Below are 24,471 nucleotides of genomic sequence, written 5' to 3' on the forward strand. Positions count from 1 at the left end.
TAATTGGGGGTATATTTCTGTACCTCTCAGTGGAGTTGATGCCTGGTTAGTCTCGTGTATGTAGGTGTTGTTTCATCAGTCTGAGCCTGTATTCCAGACAATCAACACTTGTGGGTGGGTGCAGTATGGTGTTTTAAAGTTAGTCCAATTATTACGTTGCAGTAGGTGGGTTGTCAGTGGGTTGTGTGCAGAAATAATGTAGCCTGAACATACGGAGTCAGAATTTAATTGAATGCTATTCATTCATTGAAATAAATTATGTTGGCAGTGAACTCAATGCAATTGCGTTACTGGTTTGTTTTCCCATCTTGCATATAGATTGATTCCACCAATGTTGTTCGTATGATTATCTTGTGATGTTAGTATGATTGTGTCTTCAGCTGTGTGTTGACTTCATTATGAGGCTGTTGTTGATCCTGCGTGTGGAGGAGTCACTGTTACAGTGTGTTACGTTAGCTCTTCCTTTAGCCACAGACACAGTGTGACGAGAGTGTCTGAGGGGTACAGAGGGCCCGATATGGGTACTCTACAAACCCTAGCATTAAAGCCATTAAGAATTGATGAAAGCGGGCTCAGTGGAATACAATGAGGGAATGCATCATCTGGATAAATGATGAGTCACTGTGGTCTCTCTGAGTGCTTCTCTCTCCTCCTATCCCTTTATCTCTCCGATTCACTCCTCTTTTATTGTCATATGGAATGGAACTGAATAGTATCTGAGATTTAATTTAGGTGAATAAAAAACCCATGAGGCCAAAATGAAGGAAGGGTGGGTGTTCAAGTGTACCTTGCACTGGACCAGCAGGGTAGTGAGATGCCTCTCCGTCCTCCTCTCCTCTGTTTTATCGTTCCCAGCCGTGCTGCTCGTCTTCCCCCCAGCCTCGCTGCTGTCCTCCTCCTCCTCGTCCGACCTCGTCTCTAGGCTCCTCTCGCTCTCCTCTGGCGAATCCCTCTCCTCCGTGGAGTCGTCAGCCGTGCTCTCGCTCTTCTCCTCTACGTCGCCGGAGCCCCCCTCCTTGCTGTCGACCAGGGGCGAGGGTCTCCCCACGCGGGCCTCGCCACGCAGCTGTGTGATGTTTCCCGCCATGAGGCGGCGCTGCACGATGCTGTGGGGCTGCTGTAACCAGGAGACAGGGCAGGTAGAGGGTTGTCAGACACCATTTTCAATGGGTTAATCCTAGTCCTGGACTAGATTAGATTAGAGAGTTTAATAGTCACATATACAGGGTTGCAGATGTAATTACAGGGTACAGTGAAATGATTGCGCTCCAGGATCCAACAATGCACGACAAAGTGAAAAAACTACAAAAATGTCATAAAAATCGATAATAAAATAATAATATATACATATTACAACTGTGGCAATGATAAATGTCCATTGGGGTGGGGGCAGGGTGACTCAAAAGGATGTCACTGGAGAATCTCCATTGAAAGTGCTTTTTAGTCTTAATAGGTCTTTTAGTTTAGGTAGTGAACAGTAGACCTGGAATGGAAAATAAATAGAAAAGAGAACCAGCTTGGGGTGGCAGGTGGCCTAGTGGTTAGAGTGTAGAGGCGGCAGGTGGCCTAGTGGTTAGAGTGTAGAGGTGGCAGGTGGCCTAGTGGTTAGAGTGTTGGGCCAGTAACCGAAAGGTTGCTGGGTCGAATCCTTGAGCTGACAAGGTAAAAATCTGTTGTTCTGCTCTTGAACAAGGCAGTTAACACACTGTTCCACGGTAGGCTGTCATTGTAAATAAGAATTTGTTTTTAACTTACTTGCCTAGTTTAATAAAGGTTAAATAAAAAAATTAATAGAACATATTGGCTGATGTTCAATGTTAGAATGTTATGATGTTTCCATATTCTTCAGGACAGAGAGTTCTTTAAATATGATACATGTCTATCTTAGTGTTCTGTACAGCTTTCATGTTAATTTACTCAGACCAACCCCATTCCATAGAGACATTAAGGCAACTGTTGTTTTATGATTTGATACTTGCCTGGATGACGAACAAGAAATTCGATTTTAAACCATTTCAAAACAACTGGTGGGCAATGGCTGAGTTGAACAATTGTTTTCATGTGATAAATCTAAAATTAATAGAATTTTGAGCTCCAGAGCCTCATGGTAATCTAATTGTTTTCCAGTAGGGAGTCACTCTAGAGAAAGATGGAAATAGTTTTTCTAAGAGGCCATGTGGTTCAAAGTGAACAGAAGGTCAGCAAACACCAGCAAAACCAACAGTATCAATTCACCAGAAGGAGGATTTCAGTGATTTCAGATATAACTGCTGCTGAAAAACGATGCTGCTACAGACGGGATGGAAACATCCATTGTCTCTATGCCAGAGGCACATCGTTAGCTGTAAATGGCGTGTGTGCGCTCTTATGTGTGTGTAGGCGCGCCTCCAATTTGATGTGTTTTTATCTGCACTGTGCATGTCTGTACAGTATGTAGCCTACAAAACAGTTGTTCTGCTTGTATCACACAGTTGCTGGTCTCAAATCTCACTAGCCTAGTGGTTAGAGCATTGGACTAGTAACCGGAAGGTTGCAAGTTCAAATCCCCAAGCTGACGCGGTACAAATCTGTTATTCTGCCCCCCTGAACAGGCAGTTAGCCCACAGTTCCTAGGCTGTCATTGAAAATAAGAATTTGTTCTTAACTGACTTGACTAGTTAAATAAAGGTAAAAAATATATATATATATTTTAAATGTGAGTTCAGTTGAGGTGTTGAAGGTTTCAGGTAATGACCACAACATCTGAGCATATCAGAGCCGAGCTGTCTGTCTGTCAGTCTCCTCCTGGGCTCATTTCTCCTGTGCTCCAGCTCTCCCTGTCAGCCCGTCAAAGTGATTACTGGTCAGTGCTCACACAATAGGCCTCTGTATACCTCTGTGGGTTGGTGTTCTATTGATCAGGGAGGAAGTGCTCTCTGGAGAGGCTTCTCTGTTATAGGGCTTATTGACACTGTAATCAGGCTTATATGCACTCTCTCTCTCTCGCTCCCTCATATATACTGTAGCTCTCTCTCTCTCACACACTCTCACACGCACCCAGAAGCAGGTCTGCGTATGTGTGATAACCACATGATCAAGGTCAAATTAATAGGTAAGCAAAAACAGGAATCTTGTTTTCTCTGACTTTTCTAAGACTTCAATGGGTATACTGTATATAGTGTATACAGTATTGGGACGGTGGCTTTTTTGTTGTTGTTTTGTCTCTGTACTCCAGCACTTTGGATTTGAAATGAGACAATGACTATGAGGTTAAGATACAGACTGTCAGCTTTAGTTTGAGGGTATTTTCATCCATATCTGGTGAATCGTTTTTGGAAATGACAGCCCTTTTTGTACATAGTCCCCCCATTTTAGGGGACCTAAAGTATTGGGATAATTCCCTCATGTGTATTAAAGTAGTCAAAAGGTTAGTATTTTGTCCCATGTTCCCGGCACGCGATGATGACATCAAGCTTGTGACTCTACAAACTCGTTGGATGGATTTACTGGTTGTTTTGGTTGCGTTTCAGATCATTTTGTGCCCAATAGAAATGAATGGTAAATAATGTATTGTGTCATTTTAGAGTCACTTCTATTGTAAATAAGAATAGAATATGTTTCTAAACACTTCTACATTAACGTGGATGATACCGTGATTAAGGATAGTCCTGAATGAATCATGAAAAATGATGAGTGAGAAAGTTGCAGACTCACAAATTTCAAACCCCCAAGACATGCTAACAATTACAATAACAGCATTTGGGGGTGGGGGGGGGGGTATGATATTTGTGCGTCTGTAACTTTCTCACTCAACATTATTCACGATTCATTTCAAAATCTCTGAGCGATGGCTACTGTAAAGTCAGCAAGATTGCATTAGGAGAGGAGGCTCAAATGAAGATCCTACATCTGTAGGTGGGTTCTGCTGCTGGTATTGTGGGAGACTGCAGTTTCTTGGAAGTGTCTGGTGAGAGTTTACACAGACGTGACCCTTGACCTCCTCAACACCTTCAGCAGACGAGCAGTCCGTTCTGTATGAAGCCTAGAGTCTGTAGTCTAGTGCCTCCTCTAAAATATACTATTACAGAGAGAAGCTGCAGGACATCAGCACAATCAGCCTACTATGTTGTGATACAATGCCACCTCTGATAGAGTTATTTTATAGTTCTATAATAAATCATGTTATTTTACATTTTCTCTGTATGTTAGTGTTATTAGAAAACCTCATAGCCTTGGTACCTTGTATCCTGCTCTCTCTGCATATAAATGAAGTATTTACATGGCCCACTCCTGTAATCACAGTATTGTATTGTATTGCACCCAGATACGAATCCCCAGAGGGTTGACTGTCCAAAATACTGCGATTGCGCAATCATACCCAATAGCCTGAGGAACAGATGGAGCAAGACGGAGAGGAAGGAGGAGGATAAATGCCAGGCTGGTATTTTGTCCCGTTCTTTTCTCAGTTGATTGTATTGTTCATCATTGTTTTGTATTGTGCAATGTGCAGGGCTAATTCACCATTCTCTACACAGTGCTGGAAGCTGCAGCTTGTTCTGCCTGTTTACAATATGAATGAAGATGAGGGGATAGTTTAGGAGGGTAGAGACAGGGAGATAATGAATGAAGGATAGAGCGAATAAGAGGGATAGAGAGATCCCAGCTATAATACTGTCCTCTTATTATTTTCAATGACGGCCTAGGAACAGTGGGTTAACTGCCTTGTTCAGGGGCAGAACGACAGATTTGTACCTTGTCAGCTCGGGGATTTGAACTTGCAACCTTTCGGTTACAAGCCCAACTCTCTAGCCACTAAGCTACCTTGCCGCACTCCTCTGTGTGTGCGTGTGTGCGTGCGTGTGTGAGTGCGCGTGCGTGCGTGTGCGTGCGTGCGCAGTGTATATAATGGCTTTCCTCCTGCTCCACAACACTGACTGACATCTGTCTCTCTGTAACACACCCTGTCATCCTAGAGGTCACATAGGGGTCACACTGTATTCCTCTCTTCATATACACATCCCAGTCCTATCTGTCATCCCTTTAGTTCTCCCTCCCACATCTCCTACTATTTTCCCTCCCATCTCTCCCCTCCTTCACTGTTTTCTACCAGTGCGAAGGCAAAAGTATATTGTTGCTGTTGCTTCCTCATAGTCCAACCAAGGTTAATGGATACTGGATGTGAGAGGTATTCAATCACTCCCAGAGGACATGGAACTTAGATAGAAAAATCCTTCTGTATTGTTCCAAAGCAACTAGTTTGGGCATTACACAATTCATCTGGGTACTTTAGAAGCTACCAGTCTGTATGTTATTGTCCTCCCTACCCAGCCTCAGTTCTAGCTGACCATGTAGTTGTTAGGCTGATCTGTGTTAGTCAGCTCTGACACAAGCTGTGAAAAAGGCCTCTCCACAGGAGCCCTCCCCAGAATAGGCTTTTCACAATGAGCAGCTCAATGTCTGCTCCACATCAATCAACAGGACCACTTGCACCGGGCCTGAATCATAGTGATCTATTATTATAATAGATAATGGTCCTGGAACGAAGTGGACAGTGTTTTCTGACTGTGTCATATCTGACAATCGTTCAAATCAAGCCCCATGTGGTTCCTTTGACCTCACTCACACTCACCTTCCCTGCTATCAACACCCATAGAGACGGGTTTTATCTCGATGTCCGCAGCCCTTTATCAAAGATGTCATTGGAAAACCAGCAGTGTGTCATTCTCGTTTGACCCCCACCATTCAGCCTTCTATCTTCCATCAGCACCAGCCTTGTTGAAGGCAACACAGAAAAGGCGTAATTGCAGCAGTTTTCTCATTTGCATTTCTCAAAGCTTGCAGCATCAGATAATTGATCTAAATCCAACAATGATTAAGGGTACTTCAACACGTATCCCCCCGCTCCTTCCTGCTGTAATGAACAGCATGTGTATGGAAACACACACAGGGAGATAGATAATGAACCCAGGTAAATGTGTGGCTGGCTGATGGATGGGCTTCCCTGGGTGAACAACTAAAGGTTTATCTGGAGGGAGGAGTCACAGTCTGGAGGGAGGAGTCACAGTCTGCGTCCACAAATGGCTCCCTGATCCCTATTTTGACCAGAGCCCCATAGTATCCCTGTCATTTCATTGGTACTGCTGATTTACCTGACTGCGTCCCAGTTACATTTATGGAGTTTTTGTTTGGTCCTTTGGAGGAGATAAAACAAGAAGAAGAAATAAACATATTTCTCATTGACACAGAGAGAGAGAGAGAGAGAGAGAGAGAGAGAGAGAGAGAGAGAGAGAGAGAGAGAGAGAGAGAGAGAGAGAGAGAGAGAGAGAGAGAGAGAGAGAGAGAGAGAGAGAGAGAGAGAGAGAGAGAGAGAGAGAGAGAGAGAGAGAGAGAGAGAGAGAGAGAGAGAGAGAGAGAGAGAGAGAGAGAGAGAGAGAGAGAGAGAGAAAGAGAAACAGGAGTTGCCTGGTTGCCTGCCTCCCCACCCAATGAGAAACCTTCCTTTAAATCCCATTATTGTAAATCAGTTAAAGAAAATCTCCATTACCCATACTTCCCCTCCTCAATGCTCCTCTCTGACTGGCAAAGAGCAGAGCAGATTGAAGCTGACAGCAGTGTACCCAATGTAATTCCCCCTGCTCCATGTGAGTGAGGAGGCAGCTGGCTGTTGTAGGTTCCGATTGCCCTGCAGCTACAGCGAGGTCAGACTGTTTGGATGCAGATCCTCTGTCCACAACAAGCGGCGTGTGTGCAGTGGTTGTGAACTGCCATACAGTATGTGCCCTGGCCTTTTTATAAAGTTCAAATGCAATTCCCTGTTCTAGTGCTGCACTTTGGCGGATGTGCTTAGTCTTTTGTCAGGTTTCAGGGACAGGGATGAAAGTGGCTGCAAAATAACCCGTTTGGAGACAAAGATTATAATAATGTCTGATGTTGCGTCTGTCTAGTCTCTTTTCTAGCCATGACATCCTCAGAGACAAGATAGAGTGCTAAAGTAAGCAGTATGATTTCAGGGCTTTTGCAACAACAATAAAATAATACATCGACCAAATACAGCGAGTAGACGTTGATTATTTATACAGTTTCAGCTGTCACAGTGGACACGTTCATCACTTTTGTGCCAACAGTCAAATGGCAAAAGCATGAGTACATGTAAAACTGTCTCGTTTTGGCCAAATAGATCATACAAGGCTTTTATTTGATTTGTCACACTAAATATGGAGTTACCCCTATTGAATCCCCCCTGGGATAAGGTAGCAGTCATACTACGTCAGACATTGTACGTCAGACATTGTGCTATACAACACCTTGGTTGTATATGGTTGTGAATGTATGTATATGGTTGTAAATGCATCCTGATAGGTGGTAGTCTTTATTGGCTAAGTGGTTCACTTGGAATTGGCATCCCTGCTATGAATTAGGCTAATCTTTGTCTGCATCCATCAGCGTTCATGCAGATGAGATTATATTGGCTGATATCATGATTGGCCATCATTCATTTCAGCCAACAGAGATGATGACTGGATGAGTCTTAAATAGGGATTTGTGATGGTTGGTTAAACATGTACAAAGGATGTGAAGATTCCTGTCCCTTCTTGTCCCTCTCCTAGTTGGTCTCTAGAAATCAATTGTCTCTTCAATTAGCTGTAATTAAAGAGTATAACTTCCCATAGCCTTTCTGGTACTAAAAGTATGGAGTAGAGATTTAAATTGTTTTTTTATTGGCATGACATATAATATTTATATGAGTGTTGTCATCACTGTATAACACTATCAATACCGATACCATAATTTCAAGCCCTCCTCAAATACACATACATATACACACACACTGTTTCTCTGTGTTCTTAATACATATTGCAGACTGCTGATTCGGCTGATGAGCATCTTGCTGTGACCTCCCTCGGAACACGTCCACAGTGTTCCAGTTCAAACCGATCACTATGATGCTCACTCTCTCTCTCTTTCTCTCTCCCTCCCTCCCTTTTGTCATGGCATGTCCTCTTTTCTCTCTCTCTCTCTCACTCTCTCTGAGAGATTAGAGCCTAATTGCCATGTGGGCTAATTATCTGACTGCAACAGGCTCCTCTCTCTGTCATGGCTGAAGTCACATGACTCTGCTAATGCCTGCTTTTCCATTTGGATCAAGGTCCCCAGCCGCTGGCTTCCTGTCATACAAACCATCAGGGTGTAGCCAGCGACACATCTGCTCTCTCTCTCCTCTCTTCTCTCTCCCTCCCCTCTCTGTCTCTCTCTCTTTCTACTCTCGATCTCTCCCTCTGCCATCCCCTCGGTCTCTGTACCTGTCTGTTTCACCCAGGTATTTTTAGGCGGCTGTCTGTCTGCTACCGCCCATCAAAGCTTCTGCCAACTGAGAGAGGGAGAGAGTGGATGAGAGAGAGCGGGAGGGTGAGAGAGTGCAGAGAAGAGAGAGAGAAACAGGTAGGAAGAGAGTGTGGAGAGAGGGTGGAGGGATAGAGAGAAGGGTCCTCGTCTGGCTGAAGTCAGAGGGGGGCTCACCTCCGCTCTCGTCAGCCGGACTTATTGGCTCAGTGCTGGGTTCTAATGGTAATCACTAGAACCTTCCTAAGATGTCTCCTGAATCAATTCACCATGGCCCTCCACAGTCAGAGTTAGGGCACTTTTCTCAAACTTCTTAGGGACATGTCAAGGGATCACATTGAGTGAGTGAGTCCAGACACCCAGACACCAAGTCCAGACACTTCCTCCACTCTGCTTTTCCCTTCCCTCGCTCTTGCGATTGAATGGTGGGTTGTCTTTGCCCTTTTCATGCTCACTGCTCCCTGGCTCTGGTATAGGATGATTACCAGAGCGGGAGAGCGGGAGAGCGGGAGAGCGAGAGAGCGAGAGAGCGAGAGAGCGAGAGAGAGAGAGAGAGAGAGAGAGAGAGAGAGAGAGAGAGAGAGAGAGAGAGAGAGAGAGAGAGAGAGAGAGAGAGAGAGAGAGAGAGAGAGAGAGAGAGAGAGAGAGAGAGAGAGAGAGAGAGAGAGAGAGAGAGAGAGAGAGAGAGAGAGAGAGAGAGAGAGAGAGAGAGAGAGAGAGAGAGAGAGAAAGAGAAACAGGAGTTGCCTGGTTGCCTGCCTCCCCACCCAATGAGAAACCTTCCTTTAAATCCCATTATTGTAAATCAGTTAAAGAAAATCTCCATTACCCATACTTCCCCTCCTCAATGCTCCTCTCTGACTGGCAAAGAGCAGAGCAGATTGAAGCTGACAGCAGTGTACCCAATGTAATTCCCCCTGCTCCATGTGAGTGAGGAGGCAGCTGGCTGTTGTAGGTTCCGATTGCCCTGCAGCTACAGCGAGGTCAGACTGTTTGGATGCAGATCCTCTGTCCACAACAAGCGGCGTGTGTGCAGTGGTTGTGAACTGCCATACAGTATGTGCCCTGGCCTTTTTATAAAGTTCAAATGCAATTCCCTGTTCTAGTGCTGCACTTTGGCGGATGTGCTTAGTCTTTTGTCAGGTTTCAGGGACAGGGATGAAAGTGGCTGCAAAATAACCCGTTTGGAGACAAAGATTATAATAATGTCTGATGTTGCGTCTGTCTAGTCTCTTTTCTAGCCATGACATCCTCAGAGACAAGATAGAGTGCTAAAGTAAGCAGTATGATTTCAGGGCTTTTGCAACAACAATAAAATAATACATCGACCAAATACAGCGAGTAGACGTTGATTATTTATACAGTTTCAGCTGTCACAGTGGACACGTTCATCACTTTTGTGCCAACAGTCAAATGGCAAAAGCATGAGTACATGTAAAACTGTCTCGTTTTGGCCAAATAGATCATACAAGGCTTTTATTTGATTTGTCACACTAAATATGGAGTTACCCCTATTGAATCCCCCCTGGGATAAGGTAGCAGTCATACTACGTCAGACATTGTACGTCAGACATTGTGCTATACAACACCTTGGTTGTATATGGTTGTGAATGTATGTATATGGTTGTAAATGCATCCTGATAGGTGGTAGTCTTTATTGGCTAAGTGGTTCACTTGGAATTGGCATCCCTGCTATGAATTAGGCTAATCTTTGTCTGCATCCATCAGCGTTCATGCAGATGAGATTATATTGGCTGATATCATGATTGGCCATCATTCATTTCAGCCAACAGAGATGATGACTGGATGAGTCTTAAATAGGGATTTGTGATGGTTGGTTAAACATGTACAAAGGATGTGAAGATTCCTGTCCCTTCTTGTCCCTCTCCTAGTTGGTCTCTAGAAATCAATTGTCTCTTCAATTAGCTGTAATTAAAGAGTATAACTTCCCATAGCCTTTCTGGTACTAAAAGTATGGAGTAGAGATTTAAATTGTTTTTTTATTGGCATGACATATAATATTTATATGAGTGTTGTCATCACTGTATAACACTATCAATACCGATACCATAATTTCAAGCCCTCCTCAAATACACATACATATACACACACACTGTTTCTCTGTGTTCTTAATACATATTGCAGACTGCTGATTCGGCTGATGAGCATCTTGCTGTGACCTCCCTCGGAACACGTCCACAGTGTTCCAGTTCAAACCGATCACTATGATGCTCACTCTCTCTCTCTTTCTCTCTCCCTCCCTCCCTTTTGTCATGGCATGTCCTCTTTTCTCTCTCTCTCTCTCACTCTCTCTGAGAGATTAGAGCCTAATTGCCATGTGGGCTAATTATCTGACTGCAACAGGCTCCTCTCTCTGTCATGGCTGAAGTCACATGACTCTGCTAATGCCTGCTTTTCCATTTGGATCAAGGTCCCCAGCCGCTGGCTTCCTGTCATACAAACCATCAGGGTGTAGCCAGCGACACATCTGCTCTCTCTCTCCTCTCTTCTCTCTCCCTCCCCTCTCTGTCTCTCTCTCTTTCTACTCTCGATCTCTCCCTCTGCCATCCCCTCGGTCTCTGTACCTGTCTGTTTCACCCAGGTATTTTTAGGCGGCTGTCTGTCTGCTACCGCCCATCAAAGCTTCTGCCAACTGAGAGAGGGAGAGAGTGGATGAGAGAGAGCGGGGAGGGTGAGAGAGTGCAGAGAAGAGAGAGAGAAACAGGTAGGAAGAGAGTGTGGAGAGAGGGTGGAGGGATAGAGAGAAGGGTCCTCGTCTGGCTGAAGTCAGAGGGGGGCTCACCTCCGCTCTCGTCAGCCGGACTTATTGGCTCAGTGCTGGGTTCTAATGGTAATCACTAGAACCTTCCTAAGATGTCTCCTGAATCAATTCACCATGGCCCTCCACAGTCAGAGTTAGGGCACTTTTCTCAAACTTCTTAGGGACATGTCAAGGGATCACATTGAGTGAGTGAGTCCAGACACCCAGACACCAAGTCCAGACACTTCCTCCACTCTGCTTTTCCCTTCCCTCGCTCTTGCGATTGAATGGTGGGTTGTCTTTGCCCTTTTCATGCTCACTGCTCCCTGGCTCTGGTATAGGATGATTACCAGAGCGGGAGAGCGAGAGAGCGAGAGAGCGAGAGAGAGAGAGAGAGAGAGAGAGAGAGAGAGAGAGAGAGAGAGAGAGAGAGAGAGAGAGAGAGAGAAGCCGAACCCAAACCACATTCACTCATATAACTGGCTCTATACTGTTAAATGATGTACTGGCTCAGCTGAAGTGGAGGGGCAAACCAAGGTACATCTAAAGAAGCCCTGCGTGGTTCAATGTGTGCTTTTACACCAGGAATAGTTCTATTTTAATGACTTGAGAATGATAATGAGGACAAATGTCTTCATCATTCCTCAATAGGGGAAGGAACCCATGAGACTGATAATAGAGCATTCTTGAGATATGAGCACTATTTCAGAATGACAGACACACACACACACATACACACATACTGTCTGTCTATTCAGCTGTGAGGTGACATCACTACCCTGTTGTTGCCTATCAGCTGGCTTCTGTTTGGTCTCAGAGTAGCCCCACGCACCTTAGGGACCCTCCTGCTGCTCTTCTACAATTCACTTTAGCCATTTCTCCACCCGGAGCGTGATTGCTTTTGACAGTCAGTATGGAGAGCGAGGCACGGCGGGGGCGCTGTAACAATGGCTGCCTCTCTGGCGTTCTGCCGTTCAGGCTCCGAGGCCATTACAATGTGATGCAGGGCCTTGAGATGACATGCAAATCATTCTGTAACCCCTGTGGCCTGTTTCCTCCATCGAATGGGGTTTCTAGCAAATGAGGTATGAATCTGAGTTCTTTTCTCTTTCCTTTGAGCAGATAATTGGTATTAGCATAAGAGGGATTTATCCCAGTAAGGTCGTAGAATTAAATGCTGCCATTCACATTCAGATTCAGCTCTGACTGCATTATATCGTGACAAAGTGGCATAAAGTTATACATGTGACTGTAAATACACACTGAAGAGCCTGAGTGTGTCAGTGGCATCATCCTCTCTTGTTGTCACCATTGTAATAAAATATTCCCCTGAATATTTCTTGTTTATATTCAGAAGAATGGAGAAGCTCGTTTACAAGTCAGACACCATGGGTGAATCCGAAATGGCACCTGACTTACTACTGTATATAGTGCACTACTTTTGCCCAGAGCATTATGTGTGTAGGGCATAGAGGGCCATTTAGGATGCAGGAGACAGTTACCTCCAGGTTCTCTCACTGCATAGGGATTTGATATTTTCTCAGTGTGAATAGAATCCAGAGCACCAGACAGGCTCCAACAAATATTTAATTTAGCTCTAAATAACAGCTTGTTATCCTCCCAGCAAAGGAAAATAGATTTAGAGATGAGATTTAGATATAACGTGAGAGGGTTGAGAGAGATGGAAGTTAGTCATAGAGATGCTGCTGCTGCCTTCTGTGAAAGCTGGCTTTAAATACACAGTGTAATCACACACACAGACACACACACACTGACACACACACACAGACAGTGTAAACACACACACTTAGGATGCTCTCCAGTCATTCTGGAGATTTTTGGAGTGCGTTCTGGGAATTTGGGAGGCAGCCATCTAATCAAGACTGTGTCAGGAGTTGACAGTGGGGCAATAAAGCCATTATCACTGGAAGCCCTTGTGTTCATAGAGGAGGACTGGGGGAGAGAGGACTTAGGGAGGTAGTTCGGGCTGATTGAGCAGGAGGTGGGAGGATGGTGGGGGACGGACGGACACTTCATAACAGGGACTGTGGGTCTGTCTCACAGTGTGGTCTGTCAGTGTGTCATGCATTGATTAGAAGAATGCGGGTGGCTGCGTGGGTGGTTGCGTGGGTGGCTGCGTGGGTGGCTGCGTGGGTGTGCGCCTGCATCTTAATCTAACTTGCCTCGCTCTGTTTGTTCTGTCGCTCTGACCTCATAGCTAGTGTACTGATGGAAGGAGACGTGTGAGGGCCACACTGTGTCTCTGAGGCTCCATGTTCTCTGACAGGGTTTGACAGGCAGTCCTCTCATCTACTGTATCTACCGAGTCTTTCATCTTCTATGCGGTTACATGGCCTACCCTCTTCTCTTGCCACCTCGTCAGATAATGGAAATTGCAGTTGATGGCGCAGCGGTAACAGTGAACGGCAGATCCATGATAGGAACACCACAGGTTTGATAGAAAAGCAGCATGGTGTTGATATTCAACTCTTTTTCTGACGACGACATCAAGAGAACAGAGCAATATCATAATCAATCAAGGGTCCACCTCATTAGTCATAGACTTAGTACATTTACTTTACACCGCATTTTACACCTAGTAAATCATGCAGTTAGATTCAGCCAACCGTTGACCCCAGTGGTGTCAGAATACTGTGACAACTTGTCTCCCAACGGTCCCCAAAGCACCAGCAATGCCAAGCAGCTGGTGGCAAACAGAGGACAGCCTCTTCAACTAACTATCCAAACAAGCTCATTTCAACATCTTCTATCTGCCAAGTCTCATCCAAAATGTATTTAGCCATCATTAGCCACCACCACTAAGAGTCAAAGTGACACAGTACAAGCAATAGAGTGTGATCTAATGGGGCTTTCAGACAGCCACTGACCAGGGTCGTAGGGCAGCAAACAGAAGACAAAAGACTGTTCGAGGCAGGGACTATCGGAACGTGTTCAATAAGAGCAGGGCACACTGTAGTAAAGCATTCTACAACAGCAAAACAAACATTTTCCCTTGCAAAACATTTTGCTACGGTGACTTAATGAATAGAACTCATGTAAGTGACAGTACCGCCAATAACAGAATAAGAATAGTCCAATGGGACATTGACAGCCACTCACCAGATCTTTGGAGGTGCCCAGTCTCTTGAGCCCATCCAGGGGCAGCAGGTCGGCTGAGTCTTTGTGTGTGAACTGGGTGGCCTGCTTCAGACGCCTCTGCTGGCCCAGGATGGCTTTATCCCGGATAGCCAGATCACCCTTCTTCGACTCACTCATGGTCAGTCAGTCAACCAGTCAGTCAGTGCAGTACAGCTAGCTAGAGTGTAGAGCAGAGCTGCTCAGTTCAGCGTACCTCTGTCTGATGTAGCCTGGTTTGGAACAGCAGGAACAGCAGTAGCAGCACAGAAGGGTATGAGTGTTGAAGGCAGAGCAGCACAGCCCAATGCCCTGTCCTGTAAAGTCTCTCCTTTTCACTTCCAAGAGCTAGATCGCAGAGAGGAGATGATACCGTTGATTACTCCTGTTTTAGTTGGTCTCTTCCAGAACAAATGTCTTCCTTCACCTTTACTGTGTCCGTCTTCAAACTGTTCCACCTTCAAACTGTGACCTCCCTCTCTGTGAGGGTGAGGTTGTTTTGAGGTGCTAGTCCTTAGCATCTATTTGTGTTCTGTGTTGCTGTCAGTGTCCAGAAATGATTAGTGTGCTGATGGTCCTGTTATGTAGACATGTCTCTCTTCAGGCTGGGCTGTGTGTGTGTCCCCTCCTCTGTCAGTGCAGTCTGTCCTTGCAGCGCTGCAGGAGCAAACTGTGCCCCTCTCTTTCTCTGCTGTCTCTCTCCCTTTCTCTGCTCTCACTCTCTCTCTGCTCTCTCTCTCTCTCTGCTCTCTCTCTCCCCTCTCACCTCTCTCTCTGCTCTCTCTCTGCTCGCTCGTTCTCCTCGCTTTCTTTCTGTCTCCTCTCTCTCCCCTCTCTCTCTCTCTCTCTCTCTCTCTCTCTCTCTCTCTCTGTGATTCTGTCTCTTCCTCTCATTGCTGCTCTCTGGAGGAGTATATACCCACCCCCTGTCCCTCCCCTCAAGCCCTCTTTCCATCACACACACTGACACACACACACACACACACACACACACACACACACACACACACACACACACATCTCGCCTAGTTTCAAAACACGACACCCACATGTTCTCGGTTAATGCCCCGTAGTGGGGGGGGGGACACACTTTGAAGTAGAAAAGCACCCAGCTGCCTTCTTATTAACTCCCTACCCTCCACACACAGAGCTGGAATACCTTTCTGCCCTGGCTGACGTACAGAACATGCTGAGTCATGCTGCTATAGAACATCAGAGATGAACACATCAGACGCTTACTACCTGAATAAATACATAAAGATCAGATTCTCTCCCCTTGAATTTATTTGAGCCTTTCCCCTGAATGTCCTTCTGCCGTGCACCGAGCCACATCTAAAGCACATCAGAGATGTAACATGTTATAATGCCGTCAACCAATAGAGATTCTAACTCCTGTACAGTAGTAGTTCTATGTGACGGATAACACATTGAGGGATCCACTCTGTCAGCTATATGTGTATTTAGCTGAGTTCTAACCAGTTGTCATTTGGTTGCCCTGGGTTTTCAGTGGTTCCGGCACCTATGCTATGGTTGTGTCTGTGATTGGTGTCTGTGATTGGTGTCTGTGATTAGTGTGTGTGTGATGGGTGTGTGTGATTGATGTGTGTGATTGGTGTGGTTGCCCCAGCATTGATCTCCACTCAATCAAGCTCCATGAATAAATGAACAGGCTCCAGCATGAGATTCACAAACCCCTTCAGTTCAGACCCCCCTCATTTATATAAGTATAACCTCATGTATATATAATTATCAAAAGGGGAAAAAATCAATCCCTCAATGAGCATCAGTGTAATAGAACCTATTAAAATGGTAATATATATTTTGCAACTCATTGCTTTTGACCTTGGGCTAAGCAGGTTAAGTCATAAACAACATTTCTCTGGTGCTGCAACAATGCATGTAGCCTAACGCAATACGTGTACATTTACTCATGCCTCTCATGTTTCATGTTCTCAACATTTACATGTCAAACAGAGTATAATGTCCTTAAAATGTCTCCGTGCACAGAATATTGTTTTCACACATGCAATTAACCTGTTTACCGGTGTTTATTTATGGGACTGTTGGACTTCCCAAGGCGATTGATTGGAAATAAACTGTATTGAAAATCTAAATACTCAGACAGGGATATACTGCCACCTTCTGGTGATATTTTTCTTTAACCCTGGTGGATTGTTACATGGGTTTTTTGTCGAAGATGTGCACGCTCACACACGGCAATTTGCATAGCTGACATTAAAAGGTTGTATTTTTACCTTGGCACCAGTCTGTGTTTGCTCTCTTGCCAACTCCTTACGGAATTATCTACAATGCCAAAAAGCATAAACAAATCTGAGACCAGGCTAGTTTTGTTTATGTAGTTTAAGAGAAATGTAATCTAAATCGGTATGTTTGGTGGGGGTTGCAAAATGCTTTTAGCATTGATTTGCAGCTGTGTAGAATAGTAAACATAGTTGCCCAAATGTTGTAGATTCAAATCTCAAAGGAAGCAGACAAATTCCAGATGTTTTAATGGCCACTATTTTAGAATTCTACTAATGTGCAGGGCCATTCCAATAGAATTCAGAATGATTTCCAAATGATTGTTTCCATAGAGACATTACAAACCAAGTGTATAAAAAATATTGTTTTAATTCAAATAAGCAAAGTGTTGATTCACTGCAAGACATGGAGGTGGTTCAGCCCTATGCAGAGAAATATCTTATGAAGCTGACATTCTACGCAGAAGACGATCCTGCCTTCAATTTAGGTAAATATAGTTTTTTTAATGTAAATTGTGAAATAGCCACCAATTTCTTATTTTTTTGTCCGAGTTATTTCAAACTATTTCATAGTTCCGTTCTTTGTTTCATGATTGGGCAGATGTCATGAAGGAAACATTCTCCAACTCAACATACACAGTGACAGTGCGACTGACCAATACAGAGGAGAAGCCTCTGACACAGCAGAACCTGCAGTGTGTGGCCCTCAGCATCCCGGACCTCCACTACCGTCTCACAGGCCATCCTTATGCCCTGGGTCTCCTCCACCTTGCCTACCTCCAGACAGACCCTCTACCCCTGGACTATAGCCCTCCAGCTAGACCAACCCTGGATCCCAGAAAGCAGACATGGGACAGAGTCTCTCTGGAACATTCCACTATTCCCCTGACCAATGTGTCTCTTCCTGAGGGCCAGTTCCATGGCTCTCAAGGGGATAGCGAGAGCAGCAGTATCACTGACTGGTTCCTCTGTGATGGGTCCTTTGTGCCAGACTTCCCAGGGAAGGAGTGGACCTCTGTGAACTATGGAGGCCTAGAGTTTATAAGGGCTTTCTCCCCAATCAGACAGACTGATGATGCAGCTGATATACTGGGAAGGTGTAATATCACCGATTACACTGCTTACGAGCAGTTTGTCTTCTCTGTCGATGTGGACATCCTCAAGGCAAAAGATCCTTCAGGAACAGAGGAATCTAGTCCTGCCTCCAAAATGTTAAAAGAGAATAGTTTAGAAAGAGAGGAAGCTAGTCCCGCTTCCAAAAGGGAAGAGGGGAATAGTTTTGTAAAAGAGGTCACTCGTTTTGATGACAAATGGGACAAGGGGAATAGTTTAGAGAGAATGCCAGTTCCGCCTACACATGGGAAGAGATGAATAATTTAGACAGAGAGGGAACTAGTTCCACCAACGAATGGGAAGAGCAGAATAGTTTAGGAAGAGAGGACCCTAGTCCCACCTACAAAAGAAAAGACAGCAATAGTTCAGGAAGAGGCCACTAGTTTTGCCTACAAATGTGAAGAGAGGAATCATTTAGGAATAGAGGATGCTAGTTCCGCTTACAAAGGGAAAGAGGGGAATCATTTCAGGAGAAAGGCTGTTAGTTCCCCCTACATAAAAAAAGAGAGGACAAAGTACCTGGATGTACAGAAGCAAGGACTAAACCGAAGACAGGGATGAAAGATAACTAAATGATCCTTAAGGCCTTAATATGGCCAGACTATGAAAGTTTAGATGTGATTCAAAGTATTTTATGTCGCTTCACTTGCAGATGAAAAGGCAAAGCCTCCTACTTCCAAAAAGGCATAATCACTGAATGCATGGTTTCAATGTTTATACAATTAAACAGAACACCTACTCCCTGAATATTTTCTTTATTCTTCTAAGTCAAAGTCCAAGGCATCTGTCAGAACATAACCAGAGGTGACAAAATAATATACAGTACATTCATCAAACTCCAACACATCTTTAGAAGCTAAACGACGTAGTTGTATTATCAACAGAAAGACAAACCATCTCCACAGAAAAGGTCTGTAATCCCCTTTAATTAAAGGTAGACTCAGCAAAGTTACGTTGCAGAAAACAGCGCCGGAGATATTGAGATGAGCGACAGTCACACACAGTATCTGTGCACGGGTTCGCGTCACCCTGTTCACAGCGTGGTAGCCAGGGCACCAAAATAGCTGAGAAGTCGAGCCTCACGCTCCTACGCTTCTTAGTTGTGGAAATTGAACCACTATGTTGTTAAGTTTTCTGCTTCATATCACGGAGTCTACATTTGAACCAAAACTACATTCTCATTGTCTTTCATCAATTTGTCCTTAACGTACCCTAATGAAAGCTCTTTCCTGATAATTCAACAGGGAAATGGGAGAAAAAAAACACAGTTTTGGTTGGTCACTTACAATTCAACTCTTGTTCATCTGTACAAAATCCCCCCAGGTGAGGGAGAAGGCTTATCTTATCCATTTCATTGAACTGTACTGCTGCTGAGCTTAGCATTTGTTTTCTGAACAATGTTCATAAGTTAAATCAAGTCAATGAATTACTCAATTTCATCCATTCATGATTCTACCATTTTTCTTCACACAGAAGAGTTAAAATATTTGTTTAGTTACAGTATTAATTGTGGTCCGGCATCAACTTAGCATTTTATTTCAGTTCTTCAATCTCCCATTGCAAAACCGGCAGTGTAAAACCAAAGCCACTTCTTGGCTACAAACGTTCTTCAATATCCAATATGACATGTATTAAATCTATTAGTAATTTGCATTAGCGTTTAAGGTTTGTAGTGAACACTGCAGTGTAAACAATAGGGAATGTTCTATATGATTCAAGTCTACTTCTAATCAAAGAATCCGAAAATGGATCTCGATAGTAGGCCAATGCTGCTATGCTAACATAGACATTGACACGCAACGCGTGACTGTTGCTTTGCCTGTGCTTGTAGCTACTTTAAGGTTTAAATAATGTAACAAGTCTGTGTCTTTCTATATTTTGCCCCACCAACAGGGATGTGGCCACGCTGTGTCCTACTGCAGCCATCTACAGCTCTACCGTTACCACTTCTCTCCATGGGAGCTATGTAGCCGCAGCACGCACAAACAAGCCTCTTGTGGCATATGATGTAGTCTCTGGACTGTACGACCACTGCCATCAACTAAACATCCTTACATTCCATCCGCAACGCTCACAGAACGTTGGGCAGATAGAGGGAGCAGAGTAGCATATTCTGGCCCAGTGCGGGGAAGCGTCTGAAGGCCTCCCAGGCGTCTGAGAAGATGTTGTACTTGAGGAAGACGCGGTGCTCCAGGCTGGTGGGCAGGCTGACGTCGCGCGACATAATATAGACCCCGTCGTTGTGCAGTGTACACGTGAGGTTCAGGCCCGACTTGGAGGTGTTGTCCTTCAGGTGGAGCCACTCCCCGGTGGTCACGTTGTAAGACTGCACCGTCAGCATGTCCTCCGTCTGGCTGGCCCGCCGCCCTGGACCCGGCTCCAGCTCGTGGGTGTACCCCCCCACCAGGTAGATGGTATCTTCCACCGAGAGCATCTGCTGCTTACGCACGTGGGCCGAGCAGGAGCGGAACACTGTCCAACTGTCAGAGGTGGGGCAGTAGCGGAGTACGCTGGTATTCCTGTCTAATAGATACACAGAGAAAAAACAAACAGCATTTGTTAAAATAATTTAAGAACCAGTTGATATTTTGTCAAATGAACAAGCACTATTTGTGTAGCCTACAGTTCTTTATGTCTACTGTGTGTATACATTGGACATTTTAGAAAATGTTCTCACTTCTGCTGGGAATTAAAATCCCCCCCACTAACCTCTGGCAGTATATCCTCCCATGACGTAGATCATGCCCTGGCACTCGCAGGCAGAGAACTCTGCCAGGGGGTCGGGTAGTGACGACACACAGGTCCACCAGTCCTGCTCAGGGCTGTAGCACTCCACAGTGCCCTGACACTGGCCTCCCACTGCATACAGCTTCCCTCGTACAGCCAACAGCTTGAAGTTGGACCTGCCCGGAGGAGAGACGGATATACAACAACGTTACAGGACGGAGACATACTGTAGCCTATGTAGTTTGCTGGCTCATCATCAAAACAGATTGAAGATCAAGACATCGACAGACTGCATAGAGATCTATTCATATGGCTGACCTGTACTGACCTCTTCTGGTTCAGGGGGGCTACCTGGTTCCATTCATTTCTACAGGGGTTGTAACAGTGTGCCGCTGAGATCTCCTGGCTGGTCATTCTGTACCCACCAACAATGAACAGGTAGTTGTCCAACACGGCTGAGCCGTAGCCTCTCACATTGACCATGTCAGAGGGCAGGTTGTTAGCGAGCGGCTTCCAACGCTGCTCTACTTCCCCATATCTCAGCATTGACCAGGGCTCGTCCTGGTCTGGTAGGTCCAGAGCCAGACAGGTGAAGAGTCCGATAGCCACCAGAGTGGCCGTGCCTTTCATACGCATCTCTCTAACCTGGTTACGCAGGGCAGCAGGTAAGTCGCTGAACTCTGGTCTCCGCAGCATCGGGTGGTAGTGACAGCTCATATATCTGAGACAAGCGTTGTGTAGATCATGAGTTCCATATACCTCAGATAGGCTGTATAGTTCCACACAATTCTCTTGTCGAATTTCAGACGAAAGGAGTTTTAGGATAGAGGTGACTTGCAAAAAAGATGCAGTCTCAATCAGGTCTTCCAGGGTCTCGTTGACTACTTTCACTTTGGAGGTGTTGATAAACTCCAGGACCAGCTCGAGCCCTGGCACACTCAGCCCCTGCAGTTGCACTGAATCCTCTCTGGACTCGCGCATCCCAGAGCTGTACAGTGCACGGAAGTAGTCGCTTTTTTCTATCAACTTGCCTTTGTTGACGCTGTACGTTTTGTCATCCATGACAATTACGATTATTTGTTCGGATGACATGTTTAGTGGTTGGGTTAGCTTGATAATGTTGTCAAGTGATCTGTTTTGTTGACTGTCCTCTTCCGACCTCGATCTGTTAATGACTGCCTGTCAGTTTACATTTCTCAGGCGCAGGGGTGGTCTGCAACTCTAGTCGCACCGCAGTCACCAGGCCTATATATGGTAATATTCAGCCCATACGTCTGGATGATGCCTGGATCATTTCAACTCAGCTGTGAGTGTGCTAGCTAGCTAGCAAGAGTGACTTGGAAATCTAGCTAGCCTCTTTATCTTTCAAAAACAGTGGTTATTATCTCGACGTACATCCAAAGAAGATGTTTTGCTGGACCATGTGGTCATTTTTAAGATGTATATACTGGATAACACACTTTATTTGCATTGTCGAGATAATCTGCAGAAAGCTGCAGTTGGTTTTTGAGGAGAAATTGGCCAGCATATTTCCTGTTTTGATCCTGTGGGTTGCGTCACTTGCTTGCTCAACCGGAAACCACCGTTTTCTTCTTCGTGTAAAGACAATGCCATGCAGATTGGTACAAGATGTGTTGCTGCCACCAGCTGGCTTGGGGTATACTCTACCTGCACTCGACAGGTGCAAGCCACCCGTAGTGCATGTTCCTATATTTTGCTTCACCAACTTTTCATGGAACCAGGTACATTAAAACCAACCGTTTCCAACTATCAACAACATAAACTTGCAATGAAGTAAGACCGTGTATAGGGCGGCAGGTAGTGGTTAGAGCGTTGGACTAGTAACCGGAAGGTTACAAGATCGAATCCCTGAGCTGACAAGGTAAAAATCTGTTGTTCTGCCCTTGAACAAGGCAGTTAACCCACTGTATCTAGGCCATCATTGTAAATAAGAATTTGTTCTTAACTGACTTGCCTAGTTAAATAAAATAAATAAAATATAGCCTCTGTGGCACCTGACACACACCTCATCTAGCCTACAACCTCAGGCTGAGCCTACCCAACAGGGACATGTTTATTGGGGGTTGATGTAGGATACAGTATTTTACTGTTAACATAATGGCTATATGGACTGGAGGCAAGCATTGTGCATTACTGCCACCCAGTGATGAAATATGTAACTGTTTTGCACTTCACTGAGTAGGCCTTTTGGAGTACCAATGATATATATTTGAATCTCAATTTAACAGTAGAGTAGTAGGAAGCTGAATCTGATACTTATGTATCAAAAAACACTCATCGAGGGAGGACAAGTCTAGATAATGGCTGATAGCTCTCTTCAAGAATGCAGATGTATAGGGGCAGGCAACGCCATGTATAGGGGCAGGCAACGTGTGTGTGTGTGTGTGTGTGTGTGTTGGTAGGAGGGGGGATGGGTGGTGACACGACACTATGGCAGACCCCACTACTTAGACTGGGACTAACAGCAGATATTCACCCCTGCAACGGGTCTACCCTATATGGGACCTATGAGCTGGACTGTCAGGTGTCCATACGTTGTGGACACTGCCCCAGAACTGTGGTTTGCTGCACCTCTACAGACAACCATCTGGCACCTCCTTCTCATGTACCAAAGCAGATAAATTGTATTCCTATGCATACATGTTTCCAGGGTGAGGGTATATTACTGGTAACTTTAAACTACCAGAATTTTGGTAACTTTCAAGGATTTTATGTCATTTATTAAAGGACATCTAGTGGCCCTTTTGGGTACTTCAGATTATCACAGGCATCTAATTAAATCAAGACCCCTGTGTGGCCTTATCACATGTAAAATATATAAAATAATAAAATAAGAGCATTTTTTACCATAAACTTAGTCAATACCATTGGTCTTTATATAAGGGTTTCAGCACAAAATATGCTTTATATATTTTTTTTTACACACTTTCATTTATTTTACTATGTCAATATATCTGTGCTGTTAGTGTTTTGCTACCAAACTGGTGGCAATTGTGAAAAAAATCAATAGTTGCAGAGTTAATCAAAAAATATGCCTGGTATTTCCCCAGTCATCTTGTATTCTACTTCATTGATGTCTCATCTTGCATCTGTCACAACTCCTCTTGAGAATTAGGACAGGCCTACAACTGGTTTAGTGTGGTTGTTAGCTGACAAGTCAGCAGCTCAGTATCTTCCTGGTGCTTCATTAAAAGTGGTGTGCGGTGCCAGGGTCTGCTGCTTGACCCAATGCTTGACCCATCTGTCTGCCTATTCAGACTCCCCATTTTGACCAACATTCACCCCATTCCATGTTTCTGGACTGCTGTAAGATGTTTTAATTTTCGCCTAATCATTTATGGAAATAAACGGTAATATATTTTAACAGTGACCACTATTGGTAATAGGTCAATACACAGATGGTGGACCTAATAACAAAACAAATTGTTCTTGCTGTCAATTAGACCGAGGTAAAGTTGGTTTTATATTCACATATTCAGACTTTTCATTAGACATTCAAGAGACATTCAACAGACATTAGTCAAAATTCATTTAAAATTGTAAAAATCAATAACTAATTCATCGATTGTCACAGAAACATACAAAAATATATGGTTTATTCTATAAATGCCTAGCAAACTTTTACAATATTTGTTTTGAATAAAAATTCCAGTTTTTGTCATGTATTGTCATGTTGTGTCTTTCTGTCCTTTCCTTTCACCCTGTCTCCCTCTGCTGGTCGTATTAGGTTACCTTTTCTCCCCCGCTTTCCCCCAGCTGTTCCTTGTCTCCTCTGACTACCTCATCCACCCCTTTTCCCACCTGTTCCCTTTTTCCCTCTGATTAGGTCCCTATATCTCTCTCTGTTTCTGCTCCTGTCTTTGTCGGATTCTTGTTTGTTGTGTTTCATGCCTGAACCAGACTATCGTCATGTTTGCTGTAACCTTGTCCTGTCCTGTCGGAATCTGCCGGTCTATCTGAGCCTACCTATGTTTGGTTATTAAAGAAGCTCTGTTTAAGTTAATTCGCTTTTGGGTCCTCATTCACTCACCGTAACAGTTTTGATTTGATGGAAACACATACAAATCTTTCAAATACAATTTAAAGCGGTATAAATCAATAACTAAATCACCGTTTGTCACAGAAACATCAAAC

General features: G+C 44.5%; 2 protein-coding genes across 2 annotated transcripts in view; both read right to left on the reverse strand.

The window, feature by feature from the left end:
• Positions 1-14,993, reverse strand: part of LOC110490434 (nuclear receptor-interacting protein 2) — a 28,258-nt gene extending 13,265 nt beyond the window's left edge. The window contains exons 1-2 of the mRNA XM_021563824.2: positions 14,201-14,993; positions 788-1,117 (exon numbers count right to left, since the gene is read on the reverse strand). Of these exons, the coding sequence (XP_021419499.2) occupies positions 788-1,117; positions 14,201-14,356 (486 nt within the window). The 5' untranslated portion in view covers positions 14,357-14,993. The remainder of the gene's footprint in view (positions 1-787; positions 1,118-14,200) is intronic.
• Positions 14,994-18,331: 3,338 nt separating this feature from the next.
• On the reverse strand, positions 18,332-21,882 carry LOC110490433 (kelch-like protein 42). The gene is made up of 3 exons (XM_021563823.2): positions 20,645-21,882; positions 20,299-20,492; positions 18,332-20,112 (listed from the first exon to the last, which is right to left on the reverse strand). Exons 1-3 carry the CDS (start codon positions 21,406-21,408, stop codon positions 19,661-19,663), a joined length of 1,410 nt encoding a protein of 469 aa, XP_021419498.1. The 5' UTR covers positions 21,409-21,882; the 3' UTR covers positions 18,332-19,660.
• Between the last annotated feature and the right edge of the window lie 2,589 nt (positions 21,883-24,471).

This window comes from Oncorhynchus mykiss, chromosome 15 (genome assembly GCF_013265735.2).
Source record: "Oncorhynchus mykiss isolate Arlee chromosome 15, USDA_OmykA_1.1, whole genome shotgun sequence".
Taxonomy (NCBI): Eukaryota; Metazoa; Chordata; class Actinopteri; order Salmoniformes; family Salmonidae; genus Oncorhynchus; species Oncorhynchus mykiss.

Bases quoted from the DNA above. Each gene is read 5' to 3' on its own strand.
- LOC110490433 (XM_021563823.2), bottom strand. From the start codon at position 21,408: ATGTCATCCGAACAAATAATCGTAATTGTCATGGATGACAAAACGTAC. The intron at 20,493-20,644 runs GTCAGTACAGGT...TCCTCCGGGCAG, and splicing joins GCCCCCCTGAACCAGAAGAG to GTCCAACTTCAAGCTGTTGG. The intron at 20,113-20,298 runs GTTAGTGGGGGG...TGTATCTATTAG, and splicing joins GGGAGGATATACTGCCAGAG to ACAGGAATACCAGCGTACTC.